This window comes from Scatophagus argus, chromosome 7 (assembly GCF_020382885.2).
Source record: "Scatophagus argus isolate fScaArg1 chromosome 7, fScaArg1.pri, whole genome shotgun sequence".
NCBI classification, from domain to species: Eukaryota; Metazoa; Chordata; class Actinopteri; family Scatophagidae; genus Scatophagus; species Scatophagus argus.
The window spans coordinates 24,995,770-25,014,720 of record NC_058499.1 but is presented as its reverse complement, the minus strand read 5'-3'; the positions used below and the strand labels follow the sequence as shown (position 1 = coordinate 25,014,720).

Here is an 18,951-nt window from a genome sequence, read left to right as displayed (position 1 = left end):
ACTTCTTATGCCAAAACCTAACCAACCAAACCAAAGAAAACAACAAGGTTTAACCAATTTAACCAATCAGAGGCAAAGTGAGGCGGGTCATGACGGCGACGTCCTGGTGACGTATATTTTCGGTGCCATTTGAGCAGTTTTGGGCAGCATGATACCTGAGCCTAGTTCGTTCGCGTTAAAAACAAGCGCTGTAAAGTTAATTCATACTTAAATGTGTACATGACTGTAAAGTAAGTTTCTGTGTGATGGGAAGATGACCTCAGCTATCCTCTCAGCGTTAAATATTCTCACGAAACCTCTTGGCGGTAAGTGAATAGTTTGACAGACTGGGGATGATGTATCTAACTAAATATACCATTACGTTACATTTATCGGTTCTTACATAAATGTTTACGTAGTACAGGGTGGAAGTGTCATAGCGTATTTAACGTAGCATTTTGTTTTAGCTGCTAACCTCTAATGAGATTTGCTTCCATTACATTGTAACAGATGGCAAGCGTGATTAAGTTCTGAAAAATTGTTTAATGCAAGTGCTTTTCGGTCAGCAGCATTGGAAAACAGACTGCGTTCAATCAGCGAGTCAGTAACGAGTAAATCATTCAAAACTCACAATGCAACGTCCTGCGTGTTTTTGTGTGTAGAGTGCTCGTCATCAGTGCATGATGCTCAGTCCTCACACCAAGAGGCTCTCATGGCAGTGCTGCGAGCCAACAGAGCCCGTCTTCTGGAGCAGCTTCAAAGTGAGACCAGCTTCGAGGAGGTGAGGAGGCTGCGGGAGGAGGTGATGGCAGAGGCGGACTGGTTCTGCAGCGATACAGAAGACAGCACATGGGCCTTTGTCCAAGAGTGTCTCTTACTGCTGCTCACCTTGGCACGACACCTCTTTGTTGAACTTGAACTTTTCAAGCAGACTCCTGTTCCCTCTGCAGCTAAAAAATGCACTCCTGAGATGGCCCCACCTTTACCTCCTGATGTCCTCAGTGTCACCCAGCAGAAGATGCTTGGAGCTGCTCTTCAGTTTGTGGTCTCTCTGGGGCTCTGCCCCTATTTGGCCCCTGGAGTGGGTGTGCCTCTTGCTCGCAGGTCAGCATTTGGAGCCATGGTGGAAAGCCTTGTCTGTGGTGGGGCAGTACCAGCAGTGGGACGCCGGCTTCTTATCACCACAAATGTCTTATTGCAGTTGGCAGAGTTGTCATCTCTCGCCACATTGGTGTTCACGCGGCATCTGGGTGATGTGATGGCAGCATTGTGCCAGCTTGGCTACCAGCCACAGCGGCCAGAGAGGCGTGGCACAGAGGAGAAGGTAACACATAAGGATATGGATTTGTTTTTCCCCTATTGGAAAAGTAACTGTGAAAGAGTAGATAGATAGATACTTTATTGATCCAGAGGGAAATTCAAGCATCCAGTAGCCCAAAAGTAAGCACAAAAGTAAACAAACAACCAAACAAGGCCTAACTGTTAGTGGGAAAATAGACTAAACATACTAAATAAACCAACATATGCTACATAAAGTACAATAGAGTGCAGAGAAAGCAGGTCGACCAGATTGACTGTGTGCATAAAACAAGAGACTGAAGAGCCACAGTGTAAACATATGTAAACGGATTGCTACTCAGAAATGAGTTATAAAGTGCAGAAAAGAGTACTTCACCAGTTTAGCACTGCACTTCTATAACACTGTCATTCTCACAATGGACATTCATTAAGACCAATCAAAATCTATGCAGCAGGACAGGGACATCTTTTATTTACTCCACACATTCTTCTTACTTGTCAACACCTGCTGCTTACATTATCCATTTATTTTATGCTATGCTACTAGCTGCTAATGTAGCTCATTTCTTTGTGACTCCACCGCCCCCAGATTTTAAAAATTTTTTAGACTTCTAGTCTTCAGCTTCAGCTGATACTGACTCAAATGACATCACTTATGACAATTTTGCACAGCCTCCTCTGGAGCCACAAACATCCATCCATCCATTTTCTAAACCGCATATCCATCAGGGTTGCGGGGTGACCGGGGCCTTTGCAGCTGAAAACAGGCAAGATGCCGGGGACACCCGGGACTGGTTGCCAGTCAATCACAGGGTGGCTGACTTATTTCATATATGCTGTAATACTTCCCAAAACCTGTAAACTGTAAAATTGGTGTATTTCCTCTCATAGAAAGTCTTCTTAAGCTAAGCTAAACTTAAGCTAATGTGAATTTCCGTTGGGGATCAATAAAGTATCTATTTATCTATCTATCAATCTATCTCAGCCTATCATTGAAGTGTTGTTAAATGGTCTTCTTTTAGTCAAAAATACATTTGATGCATGCAGTCATAACAAATAAACAACATCTGTTTTTCTTCTTCTTCTTCTTCAAACTTTTGAAAGGTGCAAGAGCTCAGTGCTGAGGAATGTCGAACTTGCAGGGAAGCCCTCAAAAGTCTTCTGGGAAAAGTCTACCAGCCAATTGTTATCAAGGAGCTACTAATTCTCCAAGGTGGCCCCAAACAGGTGTGCATTTGATAAATATTTGAAATCGTATAGCGCTGCTGCTGCTCCTGCTTAGATGTTAACAGTGTCCTAAATCCTAACCATTGAAGAATGAGGTCACGATTTCAGGAAAAAACAGGGATCATTTCAGTTTTAACTGATCTCAGCTAAAAACCAGCCACAAAATAGAGAACAGGATGCTTTATTTTTCAATCTAACATTCACTAATTCCACCTGTCTTTTTAAAAATGTTCTAATTTATAGTATGCAACACTAATTTAATCTGCAGCAAGCTGTTAATATACATAGTAACATTGTTGATACGGTGAACATGTTACCAGACAGTTTACTCATACAGCAGACACTGAGCGGCGTTAGCATTCATTTACTTTCTGGCCATCAGATATACAGTATGTTCATATCTTCTATTCACTCTAATTATAGCTTCATTTTGGCCTCCACCAACTTCTGACAAATATATCTGGACTTTTAGCTGCTATATGGTTTCGTCCAGGAGGTTCGTCAGAGGTTTTGTGCTGAAAACACAGCAGCTTTGCTGGTGAGAGCTGTGAGACTGAGCTGAAACAATAAAGTTATAGGCTGTAAAATCAAAACAATGAGCTGAAAGACACTAAACACTTCTTAGAGTTGAGAGTAAATGTAAAATCGACTGATAATGCTCACTTGTTTTGGTACTGTGTGTGACCTCATGTTATACAAATACATTTTTCTCTGTTAGTGTCCAGTTGGAATTAAATTGCTTTTTTGTCTGCAAACATGCCGCTCTAGCTGGCTGAGACAAAAAAGTTTGAAAATGGATTAATAACATGTTAAAAATAACCATGTTGACATTATTTTGGAATAGAAAAGGGGATGACTAAAAGTGATGTTGGGCTTTCATATAAAGCTGTTGAATAGTGCAGTACAGTGGTATGAAAAAGTTTGGGCACCCCTGATCATTTTCAGGATTTTCCTTTATAAATCATTGGTTGTTCGGATCAGCAATTTCAGTTAAATATATCATATAGCAGACAAACACAGTGATATTTCAGAAGTGAAATGAAGTTTATAGGATTAACAGAAAGTGTGCAATAATTACTTAAACAACATTAGGCAGGTGCATAAATTTGGGCACCACAACAGAAAAATGACATCAATATTTCGTAGATCCTCCTTTTGCAGAAATAACAGCCTCTAAACGCTTCCTATAGCTTCCAATGAGGGTCTGGAGTCTGGTTGAAGGTATTTTTGACCATTCTTCTTTACAAAAAATCTCCAGTTCAGTCAGGTTTGATGGTTTCCGAGCATGGACAGCCCGCTTTAAATCACACCACAGATTTTCAATAATGTTCAGGTCTGGGGACTGAGATGGCCATTCCATTCCACGTTGTAGTTGTTCCTCTGCATGAATGCCTTTGTAGAGTTTGAGCAGTGTTTGGGGTCGTTGTCTTGTTGAAGTATCCAGCCCCGGCGCAACTTCAACTTTGTCACTGATTCTTGAACATTGTTGGCAAGAATCTGCTGATACTGACTGGAATCCATGCGACCTTCAACTTTTACAAGATTGCCAGTACCTGCACTGGCCACACAGCCCCACAGCATGATGGAACCACCACCAAATTTTACTGTGGGTAGCAAGTGTTTGTCTTGGAATGCTGTGTTCTTCTTCCGCCATGCATACCGCCCCTTGTTATGTCCAAATAACTCAATTTCACATTCATCAGTCCACAGCACCTTATTCCAAAAGGAAGCTGGCTTGTCCAAATGTGCTTTAGCATACCTCAAGCGACTCTGTTTGTGGCATGTGCGTAGAAAAGGCTTCCGCCGCATTACTCTCCCATACAGCATCTCCTTGTGCAAAGTGCGCTGAATAGTTGAACGATGCACAGTGACACCATCTGCAGCAAGATCATGTTGTAGGTCTTTGGAGCTGGTCTGTGGGTTGAGTTTGACCGTTCTCACCATTCCTCGCCTCTGCTTATCAGAGATTTTTCTTGGCCTGCCACTCCGGGCCTTAACTAGGACTGTGCCTGTGGTCTTCCATTTCCTCACTATGTTCCTCACAGTGGAAACTGACAGCTTAAATCTCTGAGCCAGCTTTTTGTATCCTTCCCCTAAACCATGATGTTGGACAATCTTTGTTTTCAGGTCATTTGAGAGTTGTTTTGAGGCTCCCATGTTGCCACTCCTCAGAGAAGATGCAAAAGGGAGAACAACTTGCTACTGGCCACCTGAAATACCCTTTCTCATGATCGGATTCACCTGTGTATGTAGGTCAAGGGTCAATGAGCTTACCAAACAAACTTTGTGTTCCAATAATTAGTGCTAAAGGTACTCAAATCAATAAAACAACAAGGGTGCCCAAATTTATGCACCTGCCTAATGTTGTTTAAGTAATTGTTGCACACTTTCTGTTAATCCTATAAGCTTCATTTCACTTCTGAAATATCACTGTGTTTGTCTGCTATATGATATATTTAACTGAAATTGCTGATCCGAACAACCAATGATTTATAAAGGAAAATCCTGAAAATGATCAGGGGTGCCCAAACTTTTTCATACCACTGTATAATGCAAAGAAAATCAAAATTGAAAAGTTGCTACAGTTTCCTGAGTTTCCAAATAATTTCATCAGAACTACAATACTGTGTGGCAGTGAGTTGGGTATGCTTTATATAGTGATTTAAAAACTACATTTCAGTATAAGAGAGGAGGCAAAGACGACAGACTTCTGTTATTAAAGCTTCAGAGTTTTCTTGTGAACAAGCAGAAGTTGTGTGTACATTGCGTAGAATTGCAATCACCATTGGCAGCAGTGTGTCTTGTACAATACATGCGCAAACATTATGTGGTGCAGCTCAGAAAAACATTGCTCCATTGCGTTTCTGCTCTCCAAAAACTCCACATGACACCTATTAATGTAATTTATCACATGACACTAAACAGTCTCCCTCTATACAGCAGCAAAAATAATTTGAGAAATTCTGTCAAAGATTTCTTTCTCATTCACATTTGCCAGTTCAGATGTTTGCGCGGCTCACTGTAAAGCTTCCTTTGCCTCTGTTCCTCCTTTCAGTCTGGTGCAGTGGGCCGATCCAGTGGTTCCAGCAGCAGGGCAGCTCTGGGATCAGCTCCGGCCTGGCTGAGGCGTCTGTGTGGTCAGCTGCTGTCTGAGCGTCTCATGCAGCCTAATGGTGTCCAGGCTGTAGTCAGAGCCATCCTGGGGGGAGGAACAGGTGAGTTGGAGGGGAGGTAATGATGAAAGAATTGAAAGGGAGTAAGGAGCTCAGTCTGACTGAAACAAGTTGAGACTCAAATGCATCCTCAAATGTAAAGCATTTCACCCATTCTAGATGAACAATAACAACACAGGAGAGCTTTACTAGCTTTACTAGTTTACTAGTTTCACTTAATCTCCATTGCACTGTTTGCCTCTCTGAGATCATTTGTTGTGCATCTTGTACTTTACCTTTTGAATGGAACTTGAACCTGACCTTATGTGAAAGAATGCATTAATTGTTCAATTTCTAGTATTTAGGGTATTTCTTATTTCCACTTTAAAATTTTACTTAATTCTTTTATTTTACTTGTAAACTGATTCAATTTGTTCACCATGCTTTTTCCTCAGTTTTCTTTCCCCCTCACACATACTGATGTTGTGGCAGGCATCCACAAATAAATGAATGTATGGGAAACCTTCAGACCTAACTAAAACAATGTTCTGGTCCTCTAGGGGATGAGTCAGACTGGAGGAAATGTGACGGTGTGGCCAGGATCCTGGTGACCTGCCCTCAACAGTCTGCCTCAGCAGATAACTACTACAGGGAAGTCTGTCCTCAGGTGTGCTCCACACACACACACACACACACACACACACACACACACAAACCGGTCAAGCCACGGAACCCGTGTCAGAGCTCAAACTAAAATGTGGGCATCTAGGTTTTAGGTTGCCAACCCCAGACCTGCAGCTCATCCTGCCCTCACTAACATTAACATAACAGACACACAAAAATGTTTGTTACACCGAACTTTTTTCCACTTGAAAGGAGTTTCCCCATCAAAACTCAAGGTGATGAATGAGCTAGTGGAGTAGATGCTGGCAACTGTCATGGAATCCTCATCTTCTGCTGCTCTGTCTCCAGTCGTCCTCATTACCATAAGGATCTGTGTGAACCTCATTAAACTGTGCTGTGACCTGAAGTGACGCTCATCCAACTCTAGGAATTTCTGAACTCACCGGCTGATTCTCCTGTTTTCTCCTCTAATGACCTCATCAGTGGCTGTTGGCAGTGCAGGTCGGATGAAAATAACAGGGATAAAACTGTATTCACCTGCCCCTATGACCTCTCTGAGTTTAAGATTATCTCCTTTGGCCTTGAGAAATAAGAATTTCCTTTATTTGTCCCGCAGTAGGGAAATTTGCATTGTTACAGCAGCACAAGGACAGCAATAAGGTGGAAGGAGTCGAAAAAAAAAACTATACAGGGTAGATACTTAATATTGACAATTAGATTGAATTAAATTCCTTTCCAAGGAAGAAAAAAACTACACAGTGTAACTAATAGTGTACCAACATTTTTTTCATCTACTCGACTGGCATCATCATTTCTTGGGAACAGCATTTCCGTGATCTCTAGGCTGTTATGCAAAAGCCCACATAAGCCACCCTGACTGCCAAAGTAAAAAAAAAAAAAAAAAGTAAGTACTTTGAAAGCTCACTCAAACTCCTGGGTCTCCTCAGCTGCAATACAGGTTGATCCAGAGGATTTATTCCAATTGGCAGGTTATTTTTCTCACATATGCGGTACTGCATAAAAGGAGTCAGATGGAGCAAAAGTCAGCAGTCAGGAAATAGGTCTGTGTAGAACAAAGACCCAGGCTCACCTAATTTGAAAGAAGAATTGAAGATGAACATAAAATTATTACACAGGCTGTCTCTTAGCTGAGCTTCCATTACAGATTCCAGACCCACTCTCTGGTTCCGCTTTGAACTGCGGCACACAGTTTTCCTGTGCCATGAGGGATTACTGATATTTACCAACATTTCAGATGTGCTCATTTCATTTGACCTCCAAGTAAAGTGGTTTGAATAAGTGGGATGAATTGCTGCTGTGTCTCTTATTTGTGTGAACAGTTGACTACTCATGTATGTTGTTCTCTCAGATTTTATTGTGGCAATATCGCTATGTTCACAACTGTCAGTAATTACTTGGTTGGATATGATGTTATTGTATGTGACAAGAAAATATGGGCAAAACCACAAAAGAAGTTGCAATAATCTCAAAATGTCCATAATATCTGGAGTGTCTTGGCGAGTGTGAGTTGAACTGCATGATAAGTGTTTATTTGATGTGTTGTGTATTGTTTGTATTTGTTTTCTAGATGCTTGACCTCCTGCACTTTAAGGACAAGCTGACAGCCCAACAGTTTCAGCGTGTGGCCACCAGGGCGGTGCTCTCTATGGTGCAGGAGAAGCCTGGCTTTGCCCAGCAGTACCTGCTGACTCCTGTGCTCGCTCCTCTCCACCGCTGCACCGCTGTTCCCAGTCAGTAACATCCTCATCTCATACATATGTGTTACGTTCAAAGTGGATGTGCACATATGGAGCCGTAGCAACATCTTTTTTAAGATAAGATGGTCTTTATTGATTCTAGACGGGACAAGGACAGAATAAGTACAGATAAATATAGTCACTTGAAGAAAATGAATAATTAAATGTTTATAAAATAAGGAAAAAAAGAAACAATATAATAATATTTATTATTATATATTAATATATAATATAATTTTGTAGGTCCACTTTGTGCAACAGCTCTGACCTTTGAGGGAAAGGGACACAGGACCTCTGGGGGTATTTTGTGGTCACCGACTTCGGAATGTCTTTGGGTCTTACGCATTGAGGGGGTGGCCGTCGCCATTGGTGGGTGGGTGAGGGGTGCATTTATTCTGCAATGTCTAGGTGGGTGCTGTGTGTCAAAAACATTGACTTGATTGCCAGAACCCAAGGAACCCTGCAGAACGTTGCACTGTAAACAGATGAGTGTTATTCAGCTCACTTGTCAGTGGTGAAATTGATGTTGTGAATTGATTTTTGTGGTGGCTGATTGGTGTATATTGCCGATATTTTTTATTTGAAAAGCTCTTATGCTGTATTTATATGTGTACATGTGTTATCCATACTCTGGTTGTGTTTATATGTGTTTTCTATCAGGAAAACAGATTAGTAGTTGTTGTCCTGTTAGCTATTGTCACCTTGTCACAGTGGTGCATATATTTGTGTTCCAGATGAAGGTCATTCTCAAACTGTTATGGAGGAATGGGAGCTGACATGTTGTATAGAGGACGTGTACAAGGTGAAAACACCCAGAAGCACCCATTAAACACTAAAATGATAACAGCTCATACTGTTGGTAAGGTGTCAAGACAAAGTACATAACTTCACATAACTTCATTGGTAAGCAGATCTGTGCTACATAAACGAAACCAGCAGAGTGATGCAGTTAGCTAGATGGTTATACTGATTGGACGGATTACTTTGCATGGCTCTTCCTTAGGTGACATATTGTAAAAGGCACTGCTAGCTAAAAAGCTAGTAGTGGATGAGGAGCTTGTGCCAAAAAATAAACAAGTAAAGTAAAATAATGAACTGTTTTTATTATGATTTTTAACACAATATTTTAAAAAAAAAAAAACGGTTTAATGGTGCAGTGGGTTGTGACAGCTCAAGAGGCAGAACAGGTGGTCCATAAATCGGAAGGTCGGTGGACTGATTCCCCGCTCTGACCCCGATGGTCATTTGAGTGTGGTGGAGTGATAATGTCCCCACCCCCCATTAGCCGGCTGATGTGCCCTTGAGCAAGGCACTTAACCCCCAATTTGCTCCCTGGGCGCATCGTGATCAGATCATGATGCAAATTTTGGCCAGGTCTTCTAGCCTCCAAACTATGTATAGTGACATTTAGTGATGTTTTCTTTTCGATCTAGGCTCATTGCACTGAAACAGGGTAAATTGATCATATTCTCTAATCTTTGTTATGCCTCTCAGACAGTATTTGTAGTGTCTTTACTCTTGTGTCTCCTGTTGCTGTCAGATCTGGGTGGTTGGAAACAGTCCGTCAGCTTCTCTCCTCAAAGCCCTAGAACAAGTTCTTCCTGTCATCTTCATACTCTTCTGTTTCACCAAGCAGAATGTCTCTCACCTACGGTAATTTTCTTTGTGTCATTCCCTGAGATTTTATTTTGACCACTTTGACATTTTCTAGGCAATCCTGTTACTGTTTTACATATTTGATCTGATCAATTTTACTCTAACAACACATGATGTATGTGTATTCAAAACCTTCTTCTTTGCCTCAGAGTTCCATTGTTGTCCAGAGTCACAATGTTGCAGTGGGTAACAATTTGTGCATAAAAGTGGTGTGCATAACACTGACTTGAGATTAGCAGCATTTAGGGGTTATCTTACTTTAGTAACAAATAAATCCCCTCAATCTCCTCATTACTTATTCTCTGTTAGTAAACTAACCTTATAACATTTAATGACATCTTGATGACAAATCCAAATTATACAGCCAATGTGAAAATCAAGGATACATGAAATAATGTAAACACACAGTGTGAAATAGTTTGCTAATTAGGCCTGCTGTGACATGTTTATGACAGGTTATGTTATCTTGGTTTATGTCACGTTGTCCTAAGGACATCTGAGATAATGTCAGTTTTTCATGAAAAGTGAAATGATGTAATGGCATCAGTCATACATATTACATATATCATATTACATAATACATTTACAACTGCATTACCCCATGAGAGAAAATTGTACTATGAATGCTTACCTATATTTTTCAGTCTTAATCTTTTTTTTAATGTGTTCTGAAAACCCAAACACTTGAAGGAAATCATTTCAGAAATTTTTGCTTTTGGAAATAGTCAGCAGAAATGTGAAGCATACGTGAACCGTTACAAAGATCTAAAATCAAACACTGAAAATGAGTTGTGTGTATTCTGTGCTGCACAGCACCCCCTGTCAGGAAATTTTACTGTGGTACCTAAGCCACACGGAGACGTCAGAAGCCCTGTCAGCACTGAGGCGGCTGTCAGGCCTGCAGGGACAGAAGAACATATTGGCAGCAGACCTCCACTTCACCCCAGGCAGTGATGGAGGAGCCAGACTCTGCTCCAGAGAAAGCTGCAGGTCACTCACGCGTCCATGTTGTGCTCTTAAAAATGATTGTCACAGCAAAGACATAATGCTTAAGATATTTTGAGATGTCATGCCTTTTTTTTTCTTTGCTATGTTTTTTTTTCTTTCTGACCTGATGACTATCAGTTTAACTTTTCTTGCCTCACTTCTCTGTTCTTGTCTCCCAGCGATGAGGATGATGCTCTCTATGAGAAGCTGTCAGGGGAGCAGTGGAGGCTGGAGTGCTTGATGCAGCTGCTGGCTGAACTCAAAGACTGTGACCTTCCAGGAGACTTCTTCCTGGACCTGCTGCAGGTAATGAGCACACACATGATTCATCCTAGTCAATCAATAAACACTCATTTGTTTTTAGTTTTGCTGGCAGAGATATTTGTTCAACTGTGTTGCAATTGTGAGGTTGTAATGTATGTATTCTGTTGTATAGTGTTTCTGTTGTTTATGGAGAAGGTGACCTCAGCCAGCCTTTGTTCTCATGCAGGACTTGACCAGCTGGACATCTGCAGATGATGAAGACAAGGAAGATGAACAGAATTTGGATGTGTCAGCCATGACACTTCTGGAGGTGGAGCAGCAGGTGCTGGGTCGAGCTGAGAAGCAAGGCCAAAGACTCGCTCTGCTTCAGGTGTTGGCTGTGATGGTTGAGTCTCTGCATCATACAGTGCTGCTGAGAAAAAGCACACAGGTGAGTGGGGAGATACACACTCGACAGAGGGAGCAGACATGCTTTCAAACCCCCACTTTACACTTCCACTGCCACCAGTATGCACACCTTCTGTGCCAGCTAGTGCATATTAAATGCTCTTGGGTATTTCTGCACTTCTGAATTCTTTTGATTCACAAGTAATACACTAGAGACTGTAAGGTCCCCTGGTTAGCTCCTCTTTAACAAAAAGCGCTCCTTCCAACAATCATTAGTTTGGGCTTCTGTTGTTGTTGCTGCTGCTGGAAACAACAGATGGTGTTTGTTTTTACGTTGTAGTAAGAAAAATTGAGGTGCCTTAAACAGAGATGCATAACAACAGAATGAACTGGAATGACAATGACAGTATTAACAACAATGATAGTAGTTGTAGTAATAGTAGTAAAAATAACAAGGTAGAAATATAACAGGTGGTAATAACAGTCGTCGGTGTCAAGCAGGACCACAGCAGGAGGTCCAGACACGATCCGTGGGAACCGGAGAGACGAGAAAGCACAAAGACTCTGGGGAAGAAGTCAATTTAGTGACATGCATTGATGGGATGAATATGAACATGAATATATGTGAAGGAGAGTTAGAGGAGCATAACTTTCCTTTTTGATAAAGTGAGGTTTTAAGTCTACTCTTAAACGTAGAGAGGGTGTCTGCCTTCCGGACTGAAGCTGGAGGGTGATTCCATAGGAAGGGAGCTTGATAACTAAAGGCTCTGGTTCCCACTCTACTTTTGGTGACTCTAGGAACCACAAGTAAACCTGCATCCTGGGAGAGTTCCGGTTGGATAATAAGGTACTATGAGCTCTTTGAGATAAGATGCCGCTTGACCATGTGGGGTTTGTATGTGAGGAGGAGTATTTCAAAGTTTATTCTGAAATTTATAGGCATCCAGTGTCGAGAAGCCAATACAGGAGACATATGCTCGCTCTCTCATTTGAGTTTTTGTCAGTACACGTGCTGCGGCATTCTGGATTAGTTGGAGAGTCTTTATGGACTTGTTGTTATGCAGCCTGATAACATGGAGTTCCAGTAGTCCAGTCTGGAGGTAATAAATGTGTGGATTTGTTTTTTCTGTGTCTTTTTGAGACGGAATGTGCCTAATTTTTGCAATGTTATGAAGATGAAAAAGGGCAGCCCTTGAAATTTGAACTCTGTGTGAGTTAAAGGACATATCCCAATCAAAAATAACAATTTCTTATGGTGGAGCTGGATGCCAATGTAATGCCATCCAAGGTAGCTATATCACTATATAATTTGTTTGTAAGATGTTTAGGGCCCAACACTAACTTCAGTTTTGTCTGAGTTTCAAAGTAGAAAATTGTAAGTCATCCAAGTCTTATGTCTTATGTCTTTAATGCGTGTCTGAAATTTGGTGAGCTGATTGGCTTCATTTGGTTTCACTGATAAATATAATTGTGTGTCATCTGCGTAACAGTGAAAATGTGTTTCCTAATAATGTCACCAATGGAGAGCATATATGGGGTGAATAATATTGGTCCGGGCACAGAACCTTGGGGGACTCCGTAACTAACTTCTGTGTATAAGGAACATTCATCATTAACACGAACAAACTGATTTCGATCTGATAATAACAATGACAACCCCCATTGCCAGTACAAAGAACCTCAACACTCAACAGATCTAGCAGCTTTAAATGCACATTTCTTTACAGGTCTTAATGTTAAGCAGTAATAAAATAAGATATTGGTAATGTGTTCTGCTGACAGTAAACGAGCCCACACAGGTGGCACAAAGCCTAAAAATATACTGTAGGGACTTTGCTTGCCGATGCAGAAGTGCACTGTATATAGCACACCTGGTCTGGTTCTGACAGCATCTGTGTCCTAAATTAGGGTTGTGTGATTGTTTTGCTTAAGGATTACATTTATTGTGGAAGATGTTGCCAGGCCAATGGTACTGTGTTGCACTTTTATGCTGGGGTGGGTACAGTCAAGATTTTGACAGTACTAGTTTATCCCATACTGGCTATTGATATTTAACACATATTTTATATATTATTATTTATAATCAGGGATAGGCATCACTAAGATATTAACTGTATTACTACTCTTACTTTTTCTGATCTGGTACTTTAAAAGTACTCTTACTATTTAACTATCCAAAATTAGAATAGAAGAAGAAGAACTTCTTAATTAAGAGCTCCAATGAAGAGCTCCACGTTGAACGGATGTTAAGTGTCACGATTAGTCGGCGTCGCTGACGCAGAAATTTACTGAACCCCGATGCAGAGTCAAAAAAGGCTGGCAGGCGTGGTGGAGGTCCAAAAACAATTGACTTTAATTAAACAAAAACACACTTACTGTGGCAAAAACTACAAAACTAGGCAAGGCGAAATTAAACAAACGATCCTGGCATGGCATAGAGAAAACTGTAGATCCTGGCATGGCATGGAGGGAAAAAATACAGACGCTCAGACAAAGGTGACTGGGAAGACAAGGACTAAATAGACAAGACAACGAGACACAGGTGACACACATCAGGAGGGAGAAAGCAATCAGGAAAACTAAAGCAAAGCTACAAGAAAACAGGACACACAGGGGAAGTGACGCTTTTCAAAATAAAACAGGACATGACAAAAAACCTTTAACATAATACATGGAAGCACAAGACAACATGGAACATGACACATGGACAGAAATCAAAAGACAAAGCATAACAAAAACACCAGGCATGACAGAAAACCACCAGGCATGACATTAAGTAAATATAAGTGCTGCTATGTGCTGATAATACTGCTCATCACTCTTCATAAAACAGCTGAACGTGGGACTTTTTCTTTGACAGTATTTTTGGCAGTTTACCTGCAGTCACCAAATCACTTATGTTGGCCCCACGACAAGTGATATGAAACTAATTAATTTCTGCTCCTCAATTCAGACGATGCTCTGACCATTTCACACTGAATTTATGAACACACAACAATCATTTACTTTAAATTATTAACTAGAGGTGCACTATTCAACCAGCCAGGGACCGGAATCAGCCAGATTTCAGTATTCTGGAGACCAGTCGGTCAGTCTCCTGTATCTCCAATTCCAAGCCGGTCTGTTTTATACATGTGCCTCATGTTGTATGCACAGCGGCTCATGCAAGCCCACGATTTACTTACAACAAATTTTGCTTGTAAGTAAATCGTGGGCTCTACCACAAAAACATTCAGTACAACAAACTGAATTGAATTGAACAAACCTAACCAGACACAAACACCATCACCCAGCTGAACATGCCCAGTTTGAAGAAGCTAGCAAAGGAAAAGCAGCTAAAGCTAAAGCTAGCCAGAGCTCAGTGCCAGACACAAGCTAGCAGCTTCTCCTGTCTTTCCTTTGTAGGAGCGGAATTCATGGTCCTGGATGATCAGCTGTTCTCCATAGCTGAATAGAGAATTCAGAAATCTGATAAATTATCTCAGCCTTGGCGAATTTATAAGCAAACTGACATTTGTTTCCTTATATAAATCTGTTGCACCTGCTTATGTTTGGTATTTTGAGAGGAAAATGTAAAGTTTAATCGTAAAATTTTGCATTGAAGAAAAGTTGATTTTTGTTTGTATATGCCATCAATTATAGTTCTTAGAAAGAAAATCAGAATTGTCAAAAATCAGTATCGGCAGGTCACATTTACAAAGAAAAATTGGAAATTGGAATCAGCCAAGACAATTTTAATTGGTGTATCTCCATTGTTAACCCATATTTGTTTAGTTAACCCAGTGTGTTGCCTCTGAGCTGCTAGCATACATAACATACATTATATAGACAAAAGTACTGGGACAAACATCTTTATCATTGAATTCAGGTGTGGTATGGTGCTGTTTTTCATGAGTTGGGATGGACCCCTTACTTCCAGTGAAGCAAAGCAAAATCTTAATGTCTCAGCAAGACCCTTTTCTATCCCAGCATGACTGTGTCCCAGTGCACAAAGCAAAGTCCATAAAGACATTGTGGGATGAGTTTGGTGTGAAAGAACTTGACTGGCTCACACAGAACCCTGACCTCAATGCCATCGAATGTCCCAGAGGTGTCTGATCTCACTCTTGCTCTACTGTATGAATGGACAAAAATTCCCACAGAAACACTCCAAAATCTTGTGGAAAGCCCGAAGAGTAACCACACTTTTGACTGTTTAGGTGTCTGTCACTAAGAGCAGTGTGTGCATGTGTGAGAGAGAGAATGTGACAAAGCGAAAGTAGTAATGGTGAAAATGCACATAGACAAATGTCTTAATTTCTCCAATATCGATAACAGAACTGATAATGTTGGCACTTATCAATAGTGCAGTCTTAAAAAATGTAACCCTGGGGCTCTTTTGCTAGATTCCAATACCACCACTGCTTTTTTTTTTATTGAAACTGCTCACAGAGGAATTGTGACTTCTGTGAAGTTTCGTGTCATCCCTCCAGCATATTTGAAAGTCTGTGTTCCTGTGGGAATTCGTGTAATGGAAGCAGGCCACATTGAGTCATGCTGCCACGCAAAAATAGCTCATTTGCTTCATTTCTGTCAGGGTTGAGGGGTGGGGAGGAGTTGAAGGAGTTTGCTGGCTGCTTTTGTAGGGCCAACAAACATTCCAACACAGATTAAGAAACGTCTCTGATAAAGTGACCTCACTTCATTTGATAATGTCTTACCTTTGGATGTCTTTATAAGGACTGAAAGTTTTCTGAAAGCCTTTGGAAGAAAATGTCATACTACCTACTTCTTATTTCTTGTAGTTTTAGTTTGTTGTACTATTTTTCATTAATGTGAGTCTTTCTACAATCTCCACCTGGAGTTTTAATGTTCATATTTAAGGTATTTTAGCCCCTGAATCTCTCTCTGTTTATTATTTATGTCCATGACTTTCTTTGTCCTTTCTCTAGGTGGTGGACTTCATGGTGTCCCTGTTTCAGAGGGCCTGTGTGAGTCTGGATCAGACCACTGGCCCAAGTCCTGGGAACCCTGTAGAGAGCCAGACGCTGAGCATGGGGATGGGCCTAGTGGCCACTCTGCTGTCTGGACCTCAGGTACTCACAACAGGTGTAAGCAAATATTGTTCTAGAGTGTGCAATATTATGTTTTGTGATACTGTAGCATTTCTCAAAAACATTAACATTTAAATAGAATGAATGGTTTGTCAGATCGAAAGTGCAAGCAGTTTTTTTTTTTAACTGATTATAGGCAAATGTTAATTCCTTTGTTTAGGCTCCACGAAATGAAGTGTTATGATGTTCAATGTTCTGACTGCAAAAAAGTACACCTTTTTACTCAGATTTTTTACATATGATGGTGTGTTCTATGTAATAAAACAGTTTTCCTCAATTTAGATTTAAAAAATCTCAGTATATTGCCTCGCTTACACTGGGATATACTGAGTTGTAAGGTGTGTATTCTAATATATATCGTATTGCTAAATTTTAGCCAATACATCGTCCTAGTGTCAAACATATTCTTCAGGGCTTCCTCCACACAGTTTATCACAGAATTTGATAACCACTCAAAGCTCCCTCCAAATCAGCGTCTCTGTAATATTTCAGCTTGTGGCGGAGGACTACTCTTCTATGTCAAGGCTGCTCCCACCACTGGAAACGCTGTCTCAGGTGCACCCTGATGTGGTGATCCAGGAGCTGGCTTCTAACCTCAGAGCTGTCATTGCCACTCATGGTGCCTACCGGCCTGAAAACCTCGCCGCCACTGCTCATACCCCAGCAAGCTCTGCTTTTGGGAAGAAGCAAAAGATGCAGACTGAAGCAAACAGCTCACAGACTAACCCTCCTTCACCTTCTCTGGAAGTTGATCCACCTAGCAACACCCAGATCAGACAGCAAGTGTCCTCTGTAGGGTCTGCAGCAGGAACAGGTCCAAAAGTTGGAGGGAAGACCTCTGCCACCAGTGACCCTTGCCCCCCTACAAAAACCTTTTCTGATTGGCTGTTGGAAGCATGTGACCTGGACGTACCAACCAGAGCAGTTGCCCTAAGGGGCCTGACCCAGATGGTGCAAAATAGAAATCCAGAAGCTGTCCAGGCCCAGGAGAAAGTCCTCATGGTACGTTGCTTGGTTATACTTCCTAATTACTGTTCTTATTCTTGTCCTTGTTCACTTATGATGTTGAAATGACGATTTATTTATTAATTATTTCTCCAAGAACTTTTCTTAAGATATGATTAAATAAAGGCAAAGGGCTATATTAAACAAATATGGATTATTCAGATCACATTCTTACTTTTTTTTTCTTCCCACTTCAGCTTATGGTGTGTCGTAAATCTTAAGTAACATAAACAAGAGTGTAAAGACTACATGTCCTCAGTGGTGCAAGGTTTGATCCTTTCTTGTACCTTTTCATTGTTATTCATCATCCACGGGTGGCCCCAGCTTCTCTGGCTCAGATACATGCTCCTTCTATGGACGTCCTGTTATCTCCTCTGTGTACCAACAACCTGAAGGACTGTGCTAGTACAGCTCTGGGTCAAGTGTGTGTGTTACTCTTGTTGTGGGGACACAGACGCAAGTTACACAGCCACATTGTAGGGACCCCCCCTTACTTATATGCCTGCATGTACACCTCAGTGTATTCCATTGATGGTGAGTAATAATCCATGTAGAATATTGCACAGGGCTGGTTACTGGTATTGGTATTGGATATGAATTAGAGATAAAATATTTTCAGCCGTTGTTAGTATGTTTTCAGTTGAATGTATCCAGTTTTATGCAAAACTTGAATAAACATAATTGGAAAGCATATTTACATTAGCAATTTATGGCTTTTATGGCTGTTCATTTTAAGTATCTAGCACCATATAGACATTAAAGTAAATTCTTTCACCTTTGTTCCACTCTCACCTTCAAAGTATGTTCTCACTTTAATCATTCTTCACATGATTTAGTTATCAGTCCTCTGTATTCTTCTGTAAAAATAGCCTCTAAATGAAGACAGCGTGTTTCTCACTGGAAATTATTCTCTGGAATCATACATGTCAATATTTTCCTGGTATTAGACAGAACTGTCAACTTGTTACACAGTTTTCATATTCATTAGAATCAGACAATAACCTTTATAAATTCCCATTAAAGTCTTCACTACATATGTTATGAGGCAGGACAGACGTGGGCATTAACTACAACTTGACTGGATGGCGGAAGCATGTGAGGCAGTAATTCTAGTTTAATGCAGGACTGTTCTGGGTGTGAATGCTTGCTGACTTTGTTTACTGACTTAATATTTTAAAAAAGACTTGCTTCCATACTGGTGTAATCATTTAGCCACAGTGGATGCTGCTTGGTTGTAGCCTGTGCATTGTGTTGTTGTTGCATGCGCTGTATGTGTGCATCACAAACGTGTAGGTCGTTGTGTTATTGGTGTCTCCTGGGACATTCTGAACAAACATTTATAATAAATGAGACATTGAACCTCATCCCCAGGAGAGCCAGAGGGGACAATGGTGCACTCTAGGGACTTGTTAAGGTGGTATGGGCAAGAATGGACAACAACTCATTTAGTATTCTCTGTAATCAGAACCCCTCACTGTGTGCGCCTTAGATATCCAACACCCCACTGTTACAGCAGAAATC

At 40.9% G+C, this 18,951-nt stretch overlaps 1 protein-coding gene across 1 annotated transcript in view; it reads left to right on the top strand.

Annotated features, from left to right (window-relative positions):
* Positions 1-116: 116 nt before the first annotated feature.
* Positions 117-18,951, top strand: part of tango6 (transport and golgi organization 6 homolog (Drosophila)) — a 29,724-nt gene continuing 10,889 nt past the window's right edge. The window contains exons 1-13 of the mRNA XM_046394708.1: positions 117-305; positions 642-1,303; positions 2,383-2,505; positions 5,561-5,720; positions 6,218-6,324; positions 7,870-8,032; positions 8,773-8,840; positions 9,579-9,691; positions 10,508-10,684; positions 10,861-10,987; positions 11,172-11,375; positions 16,264-16,407; positions 16,918-17,427. Of these exons, the coding sequence (XP_046250664.1) occupies positions 254-305; positions 642-1,303; positions 2,383-2,505; positions 5,561-5,720; positions 6,218-6,324; positions 7,870-8,032; positions 8,773-8,840; positions 9,579-9,691; positions 10,508-10,684; positions 10,861-10,987; positions 11,172-11,375; positions 16,264-16,407; positions 16,918-17,427 (2,610 nt within the window). The 5' untranslated portion in view covers positions 117-253. The remainder of the gene's footprint in view (positions 306-641; positions 1,304-2,382; positions 2,506-5,560; positions 5,721-6,217; positions 6,325-7,869; positions 8,033-8,772; positions 8,841-9,578; positions 9,692-10,507; positions 10,685-10,860; positions 10,988-11,171; positions 11,376-16,263; positions 16,408-16,917; positions 17,428-18,951) is intronic.